General features: G+C 39.4%; 1 protein-coding gene across 25 annotated transcripts in view; it reads left to right on the forward strand.

Moving 5' to 3' along the window:
- MPDZ (multiple PDZ domain crumbs cell polarity complex component) overlaps positions 1-18,827 on the forward strand; it is a 176,782-nt gene that overhangs the window by 24,610 nt on the left and 133,345 nt on the right. For all 25 annotated transcript variants that reach the window (XR_010148765.1, XR_010148764.1, XM_009456297.5 and 22 more), the window contains 2 exons: positions 4,713-4,785; positions 7,265-7,431. Coding sequence is in view for 23 of the 25 variants with exons in the window: in XM_009456297.5 (XP_009454572.2) it covers positions 4,770-4,785; positions 7,265-7,431 (183 nt within the window). In the remaining 2 variants the exon portion in view is untranslated. The remainder of the gene's footprint in view (positions 1-4,712; positions 4,786-7,264; positions 7,432-18,827) is intronic.

Genomic DNA, 18,827 nt, shown 5'->3' on the forward strand with positions numbered 1-18,827 from the left:
GGTTGAGGCTATTACATAACCTTAGTTGATAAAGTAGGAGCAGGATTTGAGAGGTTCTATTGTGGGTAAAATGCTGTCAAGCAGCATCACATGCTTCAGATAAATCTTTCATGAAAGGAAGAATCAATCGATGTGGCAAAGCTCATTGTTGTCTTATTTTCAAAAATTGTTCAAGTGACCACAGCCTTCAGCAACCACCACCCGTCAGTCAGCAGCCATCAACACAAAGGCAAGACCCTCCTCCAGCTCAAAGACTATGACTCACTGAAGGCTCAGATGATCACTAGCATTTTTTGACAGTAAACTTTTTTAATAAAGGTGTATAGATTGTTTTCCTAGACATAATGCTACTGCACATTTAATAGACTACAGTGTAGTGTAAACATGACTTTTGTACGCACTGAGAAACCAAAAAATTCATGTGACCCCTTTTGTTGAGAGATTCACTTTATTGCAGTGATCTGGAACTGATCCTGCAATATCTCTGAGATATGCTTTTACCATGTTTTTTTTTCCGTTTTTTATTTTTATAAATACATACCTATGATAAAGTTTAATTTACAAATTAAGCTCAATAAGAGATTAACAACAACTAATAATAAAATTGAACAATTACAACAATATACTGTGTATTCTTAATTCTCTTTGTGTTGAGGGATTTAGTACCTTGAAATGTAAAAGCAATGTTTTTGAATGTACTTTGAATAACGATTTAAAGAGGCTTCTTAAGGGTTTTTATTAAAATCTTGGATTTTAAAAGTGATTTGTTTAAAGATGTATGGACATTAACATTACATAAATGGCGAATATTCCTGATCTTTCTTTGATAGACCGACCGGTGGTTTCTAATATACATAATTCTGACTTCTTCATACCTTGTCTGAACAGTTGGCTAATTTGACTATCTACAACAGTCTATTCCATTTCAGACTTTATTCATTTTGGGTCTCTATTTCTTCCTTTGGTTTCACTTTATGTAGAGCATGGTCTATTTGAACTTGGAAACAGGGAAGTTAAATCTTCCTGCTTTCTAGAGGCAGCATATTGTAGAAATTAAATTGTGGACTCTGGAGCTAGATGGCTTGTGTTAAGATGCTGGCTCCATCACTTACTAGCGGTGTGGCCTTAGACAAGTTACTTAATCTGTCTGTACCTCATTTTCCTTGTTATAAAGTGAGTGGATTGTGTATTAAAGGACTTAATTGGAAGCATGATTTGAATAGTACCTAGCATGTGATAGGTGCTGTGTGTTTGCTGTTATCATTGCTGCTTCTGCTTCAGCATTAGTGCTGAACTCCTTCTTACCATATCCATAGCTCATCTCTTTTCTGCCTCTCTGATTCATTATTGTCACTGCTTAGCATGAATTGCCCAGAAAAAAAGAAAGAAAATTCCTCAGAACTTGCCATTCTTCTGACATGTTGGATCTTCTTTAAGTCATGCCAGTTGGCCATGACCCACTGTTATCACTCAGGTATCCTTAAGTTTCCATATGGTGTTTAGATGGACAAAAAGGGAAAGGAAATGGTAGTGTGGTGAAAAGGTGACAAGAGGAATTCGTGGCTGCAATTTGAAGGGAATGGACTCTATCTAAAAAATTTTGTGATTACAGATGAGTTTGTTTATAATTAGAACTGAATCCTCAGTACAGGAGTATCAGGCACAGAAAGGAACAATTTTTAAAAATTCTTATTTTTTTGTCATGGTTGCTAATGGTGAAATCCCCTGAAAAATCTCAGAAAAAGCTATGCATTTATTTTAGGGACATCCAAGCATAGAAAAGAAACTCTGAAACTGTAATTTTAAAGTCATTGAAATACAAAAGAGTAGAGCTCTCTCATCTGGGGGCTTTTTTTTTTTTTTTTTTAACCTTTGTGTATTTTTGGGGGGAAGAAAAAGTAATTCTGTTTTAACATAACTGACTTGTAGGTGAACTTTTGGACAACAGTGTTTTTCTCAATTAGGAACTGCCTACGCTGTACTTTCTCTGCAGACTTCTCATAAATCAGTGAGCTTCTAAATCCGAGGTCTACCTCCCATGTATGTCAGGAACACTGTCTATCTTTAGAATTTTTTTCATGTGCATACCAAACACATGTATAATTTTATCCTTTCAAATCGTTATAAACATCATTCATTTATAAATAGAGATTCAGATTCAGAAAAGATAAGTGACTTAACAAGGGCATATAGCTAGTTGAAATTTAAATTCAGGTTATGAGACTCTCTAGTCCATGCTTTTTTTTATTGCTATCATGCTTCCTCCTGGGTGATTAAACATACTTTTGTAGCCCTGGGCTTCCTTATATTGGGGCATCTTTATTCAGGCAATTCTCCTGCCTCAGCCTCTTGGAGCAGCTGGGACGACAGGCACATGCACCACGCCCAGCTAATTTTTGTATTTTTGATAGAGATGGGGTATCACCATGTTGGCCAGACTGGTCTCGAACTCCTGAGCTCAAGTTATTTGCTGGGATTACAGGCATGAGCCACCATGCCCAGCCCAATTTTTTTTTTTTTTTGTGGGGGACGGAGTCTCACTCTGTTGCCAGGCTGGAATGCTGTGGCGCGATCTTGGCTCACTGCAACCTCCGCCTCCCTGGTTCAAGTGATTCTCCTGTCTCAGACTCCTGAGTAGCTGGGATTATAGGCAGGTTCCACCATACCCAGCTAATTTTTGTATTTTTAGTAGAGACAGGGTTTCACCATGTTGGCCAGGATGGTCTGGATCTCCTGACCTCGTGATCCGCCCACCTCGGCCTCCCAAAGTGCTGGGATTACAGGCATGAGCCACCACGCCCGGCCTATTTATGTGTTTTAATTGCCAGAAGTTAATTGTTTTTGAGGGGGATTGGCTAATAGTAGGCTGTTTTGTGAAGGAGTATCATATTCTCCTTGTAAATAAGAGTAAATAAATCACCAATTTATTTGTTAATATTTCCCTATATTAGGCCTCATGAAATAATGCAATGCTCGGCATTGGAATGCCTATCTATATGGAATATACTGACTGGACATTAATCCTGAATAAATATATCATAGTTACAAGTTATGCTATGAGCTGGAAATTGGCATACTTTATCTCATTTTTCAAAATATACCCAATGAGTAAGTGTGTTTTAAAAGAAACTGAGGTTGAGATGATAGGTCCCTTGCTCAAGGCCACACTTCTGTTTAAGTTTCAATTCCAGGTCAGAGCCAGTGTCCTCTTTTCTTGACACAAAGGCACTTTTTAAAACAAGTGCCAGTAGTTAAACAATTTAACATTTGAAATGGAGTTGATGTTTCAAATAGTATATTCTACATTGGGATAAGGCAAGTCAATACGTACTGTTCTCTCTTATCACACAGAGCTAATTGCAGACATTGATGCTCTGTAGATCTGCCCATCTACATCACATACTTCCCTTTTTGCCAAATGAATTTTGTCTTAAAGAGGTAACAGGAGGCGACTTGTTCTTTCTAAGAGAAATTCCATTTTGTCTTCCAGATGAAAAATGAGAACGTGTGGTGGTAGATTTCTTTTCTCTATTGAAGGAATGACTGACTGACTGTCTTCCTCATGATTCAGGGTTTTCTGTGAGGCAAAAGAGAGATGGAACTATGGGGATAGCTGTGCAGATTTGTTCGGCAGCAAAGGCTCAAGATGGGTTAGTGACGTGGATGTTAGCAATGCAGATCTGTATCCAGTATTTCAAAGAATCTAGTTACGTATTGTTAGAGAAAGATGAGATGTGTGGATTGAAGGAGTTGAGAAGATTTCTTTGAATGGGAAAGAGGAGAACATTATAGTCAGGAGAGTATTTTGAGAACTTTTGAAAAATTTAACACTGTATGCTCCCTTTTGTTCAGTTTTTCATCCGTGATTTAAAGTATTATCTTCCAGTGGTTCAGGTACTGCTTGAGTGTCACATTCATTTCTTTTTTTCTTTTCTTTTCCTTTTTTTTTTTTTTTTGTGATGGAGTCTTGTTCTGTGGCCCAGGCTGGAGTGCAGTGGCATGATCTCGGCTCACCGCAACCACCGCTTCCTGGGTTCAAGTGATTCCCCTCCTTCCGCATCCTGAGTAGCTGGGATTACAGGTGTGCACAACCACACCCAGCTAATTTTTGTATTTGTAGCAGAGACGGGGTTTCACCATGTTGGCCAGGCTGGTCTCGAACTCCTGACCTGAAGTGACGCACTCACCTTGGCTTCCCGAAGTGCTGGGATTAAAGGTGTGAGCCACCATGCCCAGCTCACAGTTCATTTCTAATAGGTATGCATGTATTGTCTCCTCAGTTAGGAGTGTGAGCCTTTGAGGGCAGGATCACGTTTTCTACTTCTTATGATTTTGCCACAGAATTTCTTGTGTGGAGTTAAGTAAGCTCCTTATTCTATGCTTAAAGATCTGTAAGTGAATACAAGATTATAGTGGTCTGTACTGAGAACTCTTTATGGAAATATGTTTGAAACTTCTGCCACCTTATTTAAAATAGAATTTATGTCTTTTACCTTATGCAAGTATTATGGGTAAATATATACATAGAAGATAATTTTGAATAAGTCCTAAAATGTTTACTTTATTGTCTGTAAAGCGAACTATCTTAAGTTGTATCAACAAGATTTTAATGGTCAAAGGAATTAGAGTTGTATCAAGTGTTCTTCAGAGTATATAGCTTTAGAATATAAAGTTCTGATAAAACATAACCATTCTATTTTTTTTTTGCACAGAGTTCCATTTTAATTGCTGTTAATCATTTCAGAGAAGAACACTGAACTTTGAAAAAAATGTTGGAAGCCATTGGTAAGACTTATTCTTTTCTGCCTACTTTTATAAGAATTGTAACTCCTCCCATTGGGATTTTTGACATATGTTGTGTTTAACATAGCAGGATTCTGTCTATGGTATCTAGATTTAAAAAGTTTTTACCTACTAGCATTGTATTAAGGTAATATGTTTCTGTATTTGGACAATTTCATCTAAAGTGTTGTAAAAATACGTTACTTATAAGCAAAAATTAAAAACATATGAGATATTCTTCCAATTATGGGTTTTAATAAAGCTTAATGTAAGCCCAATTCTGATTTATGAGCCTAATTCTGGTTAATATCTATTTCTGGAAAGCATCTGGAAGTTTAGCAGTATTTTTAATACTGAAAGAAGATATTACTTTTACTTCTGGCAGGTGAAGTTCTACTGAGCTCTTGCTATTAATTGATAAAGAGAAAAATGTTGCTTAGTCTTATGCTTTAAGGCAGTTTAATTTCTACATTAGATAATTTAGGTTGAAATATCTAGATTTCCCAGACTCATGTGTTAATAAACTGTTTTTCCCACTGCTCTTTAGTTTTAAAGAAACTAGTTTGTAGAACCATGTTACAGGTAGATATATCAGGTATGGTACAATACATGCAATTATCTGACATTGTAGTTCCTTGCCCTATTCCAGGTAACTCTTTGGGTATGACTAAATGGAAAGTGTTTGGATTTCATTCTGGCACCTTAATCATTATGGCAGATACCTTGATGTCGGTGGGTTTTGAGGGATAGAGTGACAGTCAGTGACAGTAACGGGAGAAGGACTTGTTTTTGTGGTCGTGGGATCACTATGATGACTTTTGTTCCTGGTACTGTGCTGGTAATGAAAATGCATGTATGTACATTTCCTTCACTTCCCATTTTATACTAAACCCACATGCTGTAAAGACTACTAGTGCACGTGGGAAAGTTCTTAATAGGAAAGTGGAAAGGAAAGGGCAAATATAGAATTATTTAAACTGTTGTTTTCTAGTCTTTATTCTGTTTTGTGCTGAGTTGCACACTTTCTAAAAATTGATGTGGAAATTAATATTAGATTTGTATCCTGTGATAACATGGGACATATAACACCGAATAAGATGCTCATGTGTATCTTTATCATTTATTTTTAAAATTCTGCATATGAGTAAATATTGTTTGTTTAAGTTTGTGTGTGTGTGTGTGAACCCATGATCAACATCAATTCATATTTTAATTACCCTCTTTCTGTGCAATTTCAGATTTGGTGCTATAGAAAGTATCTCTGGTGATGATTCCAATTTTTTTTTTTTTTTTTTTTGAGATGGAGTCTCACTCTGTCGCCCAGGCTGGAGTGTAGTGGTATGATCTCGGCTCACTGCAACTTCCACCTCTTGAGTTCAAGGGATTTTCTTGCCTCAGCCTCCTGAGTAGCTGAGATTACAGGCATATGCCACTACACTGATCTGATTTTTTTTATTTTTTTTTAGTAGAGATGAGGTTTTACCGTGTTGGCCAGACTGGTCTCAAACTCCTGAGCTCAAGTAATCCACCCGCCTTAGCCTCCCAAACTGCGGGGATTACAGACATGAGCCACCGCGCCCCACCCATTCCCACTTTTTAACATTACTGGGATATGGCAAATACGTTTAAATAGATATACTTGTTACCATCATGAATCTAAGTAATACATCTGAACAGTCTTCATTAAAAAAAAATTTTGGCTTCACATATGAGAGTGTGTAAGTGTATATGTTTGTGTTTCAGGGAAAGGTTTTTAACTATTATTTGTGGTGGAAACTGTCTGGTGTAAGTATGCTTGTAAGACACTAGGACTAGTAGGACATAGTTACTCAATATATTTACTTTTAGCAACTTTGTGTCTGATTTGTACCGTGTTCAATAATTATTTGAATTGATTTGGTTTGAAGCAGATGTAAATATGCTATTTTGTTTGCTATTTAATTTTGGAGAAAGATATTTAAAATGTTAAAAAGTATTCAGTTTTGTATTTTTGTACTCCATTAAAAAATGTGTACTTTCTCTACAGGTTTTTTTTTTTTTTTTTTTTTTTTTTTTTGAGATGGAGTCTCACTCTGTCACCCAGGCTGGAGTGCAGTGGCCCAATCTCGGCTCACTGCAACCTCTGCTTCCTGGATTCAAGTGATTCTCCTGCCTCAGCCTCCTGAGTAGCTGGGGTTACAGGAGCGCACCACCATGCCCGGCTAATTTTTTGTATTTTTAGTAGAAACGGGGTTTCATCATTTTGGCCAGGCTGGTCTCGAACTCCTGAGCTCAAGTGATCAGCCCGCCTCAGTCTCCCAAAGTGCTGGGATTACAGGCATGAGCCACTGGGTCCGGCCTACTGTTTTTTTATTCAATTTAAAAGAGACAATTTTATGCACTCAATAGAAATAGTTTTAGAATTTCTACAAGATGGAGTCCTCTTAGGCTGGACATGTGTCCTTTGAATCCTGTTATTGACAAATGCTGCTCTTTGGTATAGACAAAAATCGGGCCCTGCATGCAGCAGAGCGCTTGCAAACCAAGCTGCGAGAACGTGGGGATGTAGCAAATGAAGACAAACTGAGCCTTCTGAAGTCAGTCCTGCAGAGCCCTCTCTTCAGTCAGATTCTGAGCCTTCAGACTTCTGTACAGCAGCTGAAAGACCAGGTAGGACATCATTCACCCAAGCAGGCATTCACGACATGGCATAGATCTTGTGAAAGGCTTGTGTTTTTCTGAAAGGCTGATTTTTCTGTGTTAATGAATAGTTAATGAAGTCATTTAAACCTCCAAATGAGACATTCAGATTCACTGTGGCTTTTTTCCTCCTAGTTATTTTTGTAATGGTTGTTGCTGTATATTGTAGATGATATGACATTGTGTTGAAAGCTGTGTGGATGCTGAAGAATGAGTTTCTACAGGAAAAACGGATGATAAAAATATGTTTAGGATGGTTGGCTGTAGACTTAGTTTCCATCATCACTGAGGCTCATTGTTCATGTGATCTTGCTCATTCAGATTCGGACATTCAGTATACTTACAAGATTTCAGATAAGCCTGGATTTGCATGTGTAATCATGTGTATGAGGAAGGGAAATCACCTCTATTTTGACAGTAAAAGGAATAATTACATTGTCATCAGTTAGAGGAATTGCAATTCTCACTTCTTTAAAGAGTGTAAGTAGCAATTGCTTCCATGACAGCTCAGATGGTGATAAACATTAGAACTTCTAAATGTAACACAGTGCTTTTTTGTTCTGTAAAAATTATGAGCATTAAAAAGTCCTAGCATTTATATTAAAATTGAAACATTTCGCAATGACAGAATGAAAACTGAAGTCAGATGTTCTTTGAACTTACTTAATTTAATCACCATTTCTATGCTTTAAAAATATTTTTAAAATGTTATCTTCAAGGTTTGAAGTCAATCTAATTATGCCTTCAATCCAAGTTAGTTTTCATTCTAATGTCTTTAGCATTAATTTAATGGTTATAGATGACTTGCTAGCAAATATTCTGCCTTATAAGGTTAAAAATGAAACTTGAAGATTAGTTTCATAATTGAGTGAAAGAACAGCTCCAGTTAAACCCCAAAGTGTGGCTAATGCAAAAGAACAAATAGTAATAAGAGAGAATGAATTTGTTTAATGTCATATAACTTCTTAATCTAAATATTTTGTAGCAAAAAAAGTTAAGTCAAGAAGAATCTTCACAAATACCTTTCTATAGTAAATGTCTATTTAATGGTTTTAAAAGTCATGATCATGAATTTAAGGTGTTGTTGTTATATGTAATTGTGTTTGTCTCCTTTACAAGTTATTGAAAAGATTGATTTTATTTATTTTTATTTTTTTGAGACAGAGTCTCATTCTGTCACTCAGGCTGCAGTGCAGTGGCACCATCTCTGCTCACTGCAGCCTCTATCTCCTGGGTTCAAGAGATTCTCCTGCCTCAGCCTCCTGACTAGCTGGGATTATAGGTGCCTGCCACCACACCCAGCTAATTTTTGTATTTTTAGTAGAGATGGGGTTTCACCATGTTGACCAGGCTGGTCTCCTGACCTCAAATGATCTATCCGCCTTGGCCTCCCGAAGTGCTGGGATTACAGGAGTGAGCCATCGCGCCTGGCAAGATTGATTTTAAGTACTGGTTTTCAGAATGGATTGGTAAGCTTTTGGAGAAACCAGTATCCCAAATAAAAGCATAATTATGTTGTGGAAATTATCTGCTTTTTCAGAGAGTGTAAAGAAGTTGAACAGATATCTTCTATTCTTAATATGTTATGTGAAAACATGATTAGAATGAGAAGAAAAGTTGAAACAAAAAGAGTGCTAGCAAGTCTGTTGGGATATACCACTGGCCCAGTGAGATAACTTGAAATTTCCGTTGTAGACAGTCTTATGTAAAAGGAATAGTTATTTGTGCATACAGTGTCTCGTGAAAGGAGGGGACAAATAGGCCGGCCTATTAAGCTTGTTTTACCATTTCCATATGGAAGTAGAATATGGGCTCTGAGACTATTTGGGTCCCCCGTGATTCAGATGAAACCTACTTGGAAATTTGTTGAGACCGAGACCAACTACAGCATTATCTTATTATTTTGTTGATAGACAACTGATATATTTTAAGACTACATAAATTGTGAGGTCTGTGAATTCTATGAGACATGTCTTACATGTTTTTGGACTTCGGGCTTCTTGATCACATGTTCATATACAGGGGAAAACTAATACTGAAAGGGACCAAGGAAAACACCTAGTTTATACCCTGTAGATTACAGTGGCTTAGAGAGGTTAAGTGACTTGATTATAAGAGTAGAGTAGAACTAGCACTCAGTTTTCTTTGGAGCCTGTCTCACATCTTCTTCTTCTTTTTTTTTTTTTCAAAGGTAGAAAGTTGATCCCTAGATGCCAAGAATTTTCTTTTGTTTAAAATCATTAATAACTTTTTACAGTGTCTGTGATTCTTTTTTTAAATCTCCATTCTTTACTAATTCAATTCCATTTGTTTACCAGATTCTTTCTTACATGACTAGAGTAAAAATTTAAAAACTTATATTAGTTTCTATTCTAAAATTTAAATATAAGTACTCTAGAGTTTTGTCATGTCAGATTTAAATTTTCTATGTAGTTTACCAACTGCTGATTTATTAATAATTATAATTTAATAATTAATGAATTGAGGAATTAAATTTATTCTTTTAAACCAGTGGCTACACAAATCTGACCAATGGCTAGCTTATATTTATTACCTCATACCTTACCTGTTTTCAAATGTATGATTTTATATGCATGACAGCTGCAATTTACTATCTCCATCTTTTTTACTATTATTAGAAAATACGACCCTCTGATTCTCCCTCTCCATCAGTCTCCTGTTTTTTTTTAGAAGTAAAGGGACTGAATAATTGAAAAGCTTGAGGTATATGCAGCATATTGGAGAACATGATCATATTGTTGTATTAATGACAGATGCTGACATACCATGTTGAATTAAGCCTTCAATTTTTTCCCCTCAGATCCTTCTCATTACTTCTATTCAATAATGTTTAATTTTTTCAATTTGCTTCTTCAGTATTAAGACTGCCCTTAGAAATCAAACTGTTTCCCTTTGGCAAATTAAACACTTGACAGGTGTGTAACTGAGAGGGCAAAAAAGCCATGCCCTGAAGGGATGTGGTATTTAAATATTGTCAAAAATATTAGCAGGTCTGAGAATATAATTGATGTCTCTGTTTAACTCTGCCACATTGTGTATTGTTCTAACGCCAGCTAAAAGGATGCATGCTATTAAACCTGAATAATCTCTAATAGCTCTGGTTCATTTCCTATTGCATGATTCCTGTTTAAGTGAAGAGAAAAAAAGAACTGTGACTGTGTGTCAATGATCTGTCAAATGCAAATTCTCAAGTAGTGTCCTCACTGTCACCTAGTCATCACTGCTAATCACTACAGGGCTTAATGCGTATTCATGACAAAAATCCAGCTATTGTGGGGGAAATAAACACGTTAGCAGTTTAATAATAGAAACTTGTCAGCCTTGAGGATATTGGATTTGCATATTTATTCTATGAAGTTTCTCCAGTCCAGTAAGGTGGATGCTACTCTCTTGATTAATTAATTGCGTTGCCTTAAGAATTGACCAGTGGCACTAAATTAATCTTTTTACCCTGAATTATCTGTAGGAAAACTGAGAATTAAAATGATTAATTTCGATAGAAATTTAGGACCGATACTTAAAAATCGACATTGCTAAGATTATTTTTAAAGCTATGGCAACAGAGACCAATTCCAAGATTGGAGAAATAATGTAGATAACTCAGGCTGCAAAAGCTGCTTAGATGGCAAATAAACCTCAGCACAGAATATTCAGGAGGTCTCTCCTTGTCAATGACCTTCAGACTTTTTGGAGTGTGGCATTCTATTGTTTTGTTGTTGGTGTTTGTTTAATATTTCCAGGTTTCTAGTTCATTTACTTTCCTCCCAAAAAGTGTAGGCTTACACATATATCATCTAGATGCATAATGTGTATGCACACAAAATTAAGGCAGACTTTTCTTTGGAAATTTTATGACAGCTCTTGAAATAACTGTAGAGATGCTGTGTTAACATGGGATCAGGGTTGAAAATTACTCTTAAATGTTGATTAGAGTAATTAGATCTTTTTTTGAAATTTTTTCATGAAATGAGATCTTCATGATGTAAAATTTTGGTTTTATATTTCTATGTAAGTTTTTGCTAATTACATTTCAAAAAGAATTTGAAGCAACTTCTAATGGCAAGACTTGTTAAATAATGAATGATTCAAATGTAAACCTAAACAAAGACCAAAAAAAAAGTCACATAACTAGATACACCAAGGACCTTGGGTTACTAAAATTGAGTATGTCATTTAATTTGTTTCCTAGAAGCAAAGCAAAAAAAAAAAAGAGATAGAACTGAAGGACTATGTATTGTTCAATGTGGGATTCAGTGAACCAGTTTCCCCTTGGCAATGGGTGGGTTATCTTGTGGAGGCTCATATTCTTATATTCATTTAATAATCAAGCTTTGTTGAACATCTAAAATTAATAAAAATACAAAGAATAATAAGATGGAGGTTCTCACTATCTAGAGGGGAAAATAGAACAGAAAAAAACAAAGAAGGTGAATAGTAAAGAAGGAATGAGTAACTTTTACTAGAAGAAAACCTCACAGTGGAGGCAACAGCATGGAAAATGGGTCTTGAAAAATGAGTTCTGCAGAGGTGGGGGAAATGATTTCAGGTAGAGAGAGCAATGTTTACAGGGATACAGAGCAGTTCACAACAGGATTATTTTATGCTCTCCATTCCCGAGGGAAACTTGGCAATGTCTGGAGTTAGTTCTTACTGTCATGACTGGAAGATACGGGAGCTGCTACTGACAGGTAATGGGTAGAGTTTCAGGGATGCTGTTAAACATCCTTCAATGTACAGCATAGCCTCCTACAGCAAAAAATGACTGGGTTTATAATGTCTGCATTGCTGAGGTTGAGAAACCCTGGTATGGAGCCCCATGCAGACCTATATTATCAGAGCAGTAGATTATATGAGGGGTATTGGCAGGAGAGGAAACTATGGAGCCAGACTGTGAAGAACCTTTTTAAGTAAGATGTTTTATTTGTTGGTTGGTTAATCACCTTTGTTCTTTTGCATTTTTTTTTTTTTTTTGGATATTGTATTAACTTTGTCTTCTAATTGTTCTAGTATATACATTATTTTAGCAATCATTTTGTTTTTTATTTCTTCACATTTTTTAACATGATAAAATCATCCTAACAGGCTGGATGCAGTGGCCAAGGCGGGCGGATCACTTGAGGCCAGGAGGTCGAGACCAGCATGGTCAACATGGTGAAACCCCATCATCTCTACTAAAAATACAAAAATTAGCCGAACGTGTTCATACATGCCTGTAATCCCAGCTACTGGGGAGGCTGAGGCACGAGAATTGCTTGAGCCCGGGAAGTGGAGGTTGTGGTGAGCCCAGATTGCGCCACTGCACTCCAGCCTGGGCAACAGAGCCAGACTCTGTCTCAAAAAAAAAAAAAAAAAAAAAAAGCATCCTAACATAAAATTAAGGTAGTGGTTTTAATGACATTTTGATAAGTAAGATCTTCAGTTATAATTGTGAAATATAGTAATTGTTCTTTAAAATAATGCTTCTTTCATCTTACTAATTCTAAGAATACAGCATCACATCCTAATTTACTAATGGTTTTTCTGCCCAAGGCCACACAAGTAATGTACACTCTGTGTGAATTTTTTTTTTCTGACGCTCAAAACAGGAGCAAATTCTAGAAAACCTAGAGATGTAGGTAGTCAGGTAGTCAATGTGTACTTCAGAGGTTCAGCTTCAAATATCTGAGGTAAGCAGAGTTTGTTAGGTGGAACACACACTATACCAGGACACGTCTGAGGAGTCTTTATTCTGTAGATACAGATTTGTACAACTGCGAAGAGTTCATGGCCAAAGTGTTGAGGTATGTTGCTTTTAAATAGCAACAGCAGCAGCTCAAATAATTTCTTACATTTATCATTTTAGAGTGATGGGAAAATGAGAAATTTTGTGAACTGAGCATTTTCTTGCTCTATTTTACCTTTTACAATCAGAAATATACTGTTTTGTTTGATTCATATCTTAAAGAGCAGAAGTGCCTGTGTTTCCCTCTCTTTCTTATATAAATAACAAACTAAAAATGACCCTTTCCCTATAGTTTCTAATTTGAGACCGAAAGGAGGATGATTCACCTATATGCTTGCTATCAGTAAAGCGGAGATGACTACTGTCTTTCCAAGAATGTCTAGGTTAAGTTATGACTTGGTGTTGGTAGGGGAAGGAGGACAGAACGAAAGAAATATGCTTTGATTTCATTAACAAGAATTATCTAAAAATGGAGTGGAACTCTTCCCAGCTGTTGTTACTTGTGAAAATGAAAATGATCTTTCTTACACCTGAAATAGTTTTACTTTTATGATAGAGCTTTGTAGCCACCTGACAGCAAAGTATCTATTTCTCGAGACTCTAGTGTGCATTATCTAGGAGAAGTTAAAAGAGAATGAGTGGTTCTTATGTTTTTACATTTACCGTAAAGTTTATTTACTGTAGGAATTTCAAATACTTTATTTTTGGTACAATAACAGCTTTTAAATGTTTGTTCCTTTAGCTAAAAGTTTGTAAATATAGAGCCATTGAAGGGACTAAAATTTTTGTTTTACCGTGGGCAAGAAGGCACTGTTCAAGCTTTTTATACAGTGCTGGATTAAAATGCAACACCATCTTGCTATTGGCTATGCATGTGTGTCTAAAACAGCAAATGGTGATAATTGTATGGTATTTTTGTGACAATGTTAAATGGTCTTTGGAGGAGAAGGAAAAAAATGTGAAATTTACTGGTTATAACCTAAATGAGTTTTTCTTAACCTCCAAATTTAAGACTAATAGGCCTTATTTTTCACTTGAAGCTACAACAATTACCTTTCAAGAAGCCCTTATGTGCTATAGACTTTGCCTCATTTAACTAGTCCATCAGTTCCAGGAGGTAGGTTTTGTCCTCATTTTATCCAGTGAGGAAATTGGGGGTTAGCTTGTATAACATAATCTGACCCACACAATTATTCATTGATAGACTTAAGAGAATTTGAGGTCTGTCTAACCCTGAAGCCAGTTTTTTTTTTTTTTTTTTTTTTTTTTACTTTTATTATGTTACACTGTTTCTGAATCCTTAGTTCTCTGTGTTAATGAACAAATAAGATGGAAAAACTGTTAATAGCATCCCTGAAGAGAAATGCACTTCAGCTAAACATCATCTAAACTCAAATTCATTAACTTAAAATATGCCATGTCCTGTAAATTCTTCTCCCAAATTTTAATCATAGATTCCTTTTAACGTAAACCAGTACTTCATTCTGGTTATATTAACAATTTTGCTAGATTTTAAAGTTAAAGTGAATGATCTGGTTAAAGATAATAGTGGAATGGAGAGAGAATGTGGCAAAATATTATCAGTCTTCATGTGTCCATTCCTATATAATTATACTTCTCTGTAAGGCTTTATTTTATTTTTATTTTCCTCTAAGCAGATTGTGAACAGTGAGTCAGTTTGTCTCCTAGAAATGTGGGACTGATAGGAAAAACACTGCAAAAATTCTAACATGTTGTTTGTTTAAATTTTCAGTTTCTAAATTACTTATTTGCCTTCCATTTTCAAATACATTAATTTACTTAATTTTGATACCTTCCCCACTATGATGTAGAAAATTTCAGCATACCTTGATAAGAATATAATTTTTGCTCAAGCTACACTTTTTAAATTTTTTTCTCTTGGAAATTTAGCTAAGAAAACACAGAATTGTTGAGATTTAAATAAAGAAAAGACATTCTGTAAATATGCATAAACACACATGCCTAGACTGTGGTATATGCTACATTCCACTTGCCATTTGTTCTTAACAAGCATAAAAAGGAGCCTTAGAATTAATTGTATTTCAGGTTTGCTTGACATCCATTTACTACTTTTGGCATAAAGTCCATGCCATATTCATCTTTAAATACTTTGTACCTTATATGATACTTAAGCTCTAAAACTAATTGCTTAATAAATGAATGCATGAGTATTCTTAAATATTCAAAACTGTCATTCATTATTTATCTTTCCTTGCCAGACAACTAGTTTTTAACTTAAGTAAATTAACCAAATAACTGAAGTTATTTTGGGGACCCTACTTTTTCTCTTAGCAATGACATTGAAAAGGTACATCATTTATCATATCATAGCAATTATCATAGCATAAAGTCTTACTGTGTGCCCAGAACTGTTCTAGTTCTATTATAGTTAATGGTTTCATCATTACAACAATACTATAAAGTAGGTAATATGATTTTCCTCATTTTATAGATAGGGAAATGGGGTTATAGAGAGGTTAAGTGGTAGAGCCAGGCAGGCTGGACTCCAGAGCCTAGATCTTAATCATAGAACTCCATATTTTTTGTTTTATTTTCTTCTTACACAGCATAGTGAATATAGTTTAAGGATTTTTGGGTGATTTGAGGGCTTCTTATGATTATCTGATCTCAGATTGTGGCAGCGTGGTCTAGTAGTAGTTGGAGACAAACCTGATCCAGATTTGTATTCTGGTAATGATATTTATTAGTAGGTGATATTAAGTAAGAATTTATTCTCAAGACATATATCCTGTGAAACATTTTGGTTTCCTGATCAGTTTGTAGTCATAAATTATTATTAAGGTCTGCAAAAATCTTTTGTTCATATGGTTTTATCTATCAATATATGCCATGTTAGAAATCAAAATTCAGAAATGTTTTAAATATTTATTTATTTAAAAATCACAGTAGTAAACCCACTACATGTTTAAAAATTGAGGAGAGTGGCACTATTTTATATTTTTGCACATATATTTAATGTGCAGCTTAATAGCAGAACACTAGATTTTCATCAGCTTCTGCATTCAATGTTTGGATTTGCTGTTTTAGTTGATGTTTTTGAAGAAAATCTTGCCTCACACAGATATGTAAGCTGGGAAAGGGAGGGTTACAGCTTTTCAGATAATTGTGGTATCCTTCTTTGGTAGTGCATCAAAATTTGTGGAGGTTTCTTAAAGTTTAGTTGCACTGTTGAAGTAGCATCGTTGTCTGGGGTAAATACACAAGGTTCGTCGTCTTGCACCAAGAAAATTAAGGACGCGGACACATGTGGGTGGGTTGAGGAATGAAAAGTTTAATAGGCAGAAGAAAGGAGAGAGGAGAACAGCTCCTTGCCAGAGAGAGGCATCCGAAAGAAGGGGCAAGGCAGCCGACTGCAGCAGATTTTATAGGCGGGCTTGAGAAGGGGGTGTCTGATTTACATAGGGCTCTCAGGTTGGTTTGACCAGGTGTGATGTTGTTTACACGGTTAGAGGGGAAGGCTGGTCACCCCACTGTAATCTTATTATGTACGTGGACTTTCCACTTGGCTCTTGCCATCTTTTTTTTTTTTTTCCTTTTTTTTTTTTTCTTTTTTATTGATCATTCTTGGGTGTTTCTCGCAGAGGGGGATTTGGCAGGGTCACAGGACAATAGTGGAGGGAAGGTCAGCAGATAAACAAGTGAACAAAGGTCTCTGGTTTTCCTAGGCAGAGGACCCTGCGGCCTTCCGCAGTGTTTGTGTCCCTGGGTACTTGAGATTAGGGAGTGGTGATGACTCTTAACGAACATGCTGCCTTCAAGCATCTGTTTAACAAAGCACATCTTGCACCGCCCTTAATCCATTCAACCCTGAGTGGATACAGCACATGTTTCAGAGAGCACAGGGTTGGGGGTAAGGTCACAGATCAACAGGATCCCAAGGCAGAAGAATTTTTCTTAGTACAGAACAAAATGAAAAGTCTCCCATGTCTACCTCTTTCTACACAGACACGGCAACCATCCGATTTCTCAATCTTTTCCCCACGTTTCCCCCCTTTCTATTCCACAAAACCGCCATTGTCTTCATGGCCCGTTCTCAATGAGCTGTTGAGTACACCTCCCAGATGGGGTGGTGGCCGGGCAGAGGAGCTCCTCACTTCCCAGTAGGGGCGGCCGGGCAGAAGCGCCCCTCACCTCCCGGACGGGGCGGCTGGCCGGGCGGGGGGCTGACCCCCCCCACCTCCCTCCCGGATGGGGCGGCTGGCCGGGCGGGGGGCTGACCCCCCACCTCCCTCCCGGACAGGGCGGCTGGCCGGGCAGAGGGGCTCCTCACTTCCCAGTAGGGGTGGCCGGGCAGAGGCGCCCCTCACTTCCCTGACGGGGCGGCTGGCCCGGCGGGGGGCTGACCCCCCCACCTCCCTCCCGGACGGGGCGGCTGGCCGGGCGGGGGGCTGACCCCCCCACCTCCCTCCCGGACGGGGCGGCTGGCCGGGCGGGGGGCTGACCCCCCCACCTCCCTCCCGGACGGGGCGGCTGGCCGGGCGGGGGGCTGACCCCCCCACCTCCCTCCCGGACGGGGCGGCTGGCCGGGCGGGGGGCTGACCCCCCCACCTCCCTCCCGGACGGGGCGGCTGGCCGGGCGGGGGGCTGACCCCCCCACCTCCCTCCCGGACGGGGCGGCTGGCCGGGCGGGGGGCTGACCCCCCCACCTCCCTCCCGGACAGAGCGGCTGGCCGGGCAGAGGGGCTCCTCACTTCCCAGTAGGGGCGGCCAGGCAGAGGCGCCCCTCACTTCCCGGACGGGGCGGCTGGCCAGGCGGGGGGCTAACCCCCCCACCTCCCTCCCGGATGGGGCGGCTGGCCGGGCGGGGGGCTGACCCCCCCACCTCCCTCCCGGATGGGGCGGCTGGCCGGGCGGGGGGCTGACCCCCCCACCTCCCTCCCAGACGGGGCGGCTGGCCGGGCAGAGGGGCTCCTCACTTCCCAGTAGGGGCGGCCGGGCAGAGGCACCCCTCGCCTCCCGGACAGGGCGGCTGGCCAGGCGGGGGGCTGACCCCCCCACCTCCCTCCCGGACGAGGCGGCTGGCCGGGCAGAGGGGCTCCTCACTTCCCGGTAGGGGCGGCCGGGCAGAGGCGCCCCCTCACCTCCCGGACGGGGCGGCTGGCCGGGCGGGGGGCTGACCCCCCCACCTCCCTCCCGGACGAGGAGGGAGGACGCTCCTCACTTCTCAGACGGGGTGGCTGCCGGGCGGAGGGGCTCCTCACTTCTCAGACGGGGCGGTTGCCAGGCAGAGGTTCTCCTCACTTCTCAGACAGGGCGGCCGGGCAGAGACGCTCCTCACATCCCAGACGGGGCGGCAGGGCAGAGGTGCTCCCCACATCTCAGACGATGGGCGGCCGGGCAGAGACGCTCCTCACTTCCCAGATGTGATGGCGGCTGGGAAGAGGCGCTCCTCACTTCCTAGATGGGATGGCGGCCGGGCAGAGACGCTCCTCACTTTCCAGACTGGGCAGCCAGGCAGAGGGGCTCCTCACATCCCAGACGATGGGTGGTCAGGCGGAGACGCTCCTCACTTCCCAGACGGGGTGGCTGCCAGGCAGAGGCTGCAATCTCGGCACTTAGGGAGGCCAAGGCAGGCAGCTGG

This window comes from Pan troglodytes, chromosome 11 (genome assembly GCF_028858775.2).
Source record: "Pan troglodytes isolate AG18354 chromosome 11, NHGRI_mPanTro3-v2.0_pri, whole genome shotgun sequence".
In the NCBI taxonomy this organism is placed as follows: domain Eukaryota; kingdom Metazoa; phylum Chordata; class Mammalia; order Primates; family Hominidae; genus Pan; species Pan troglodytes.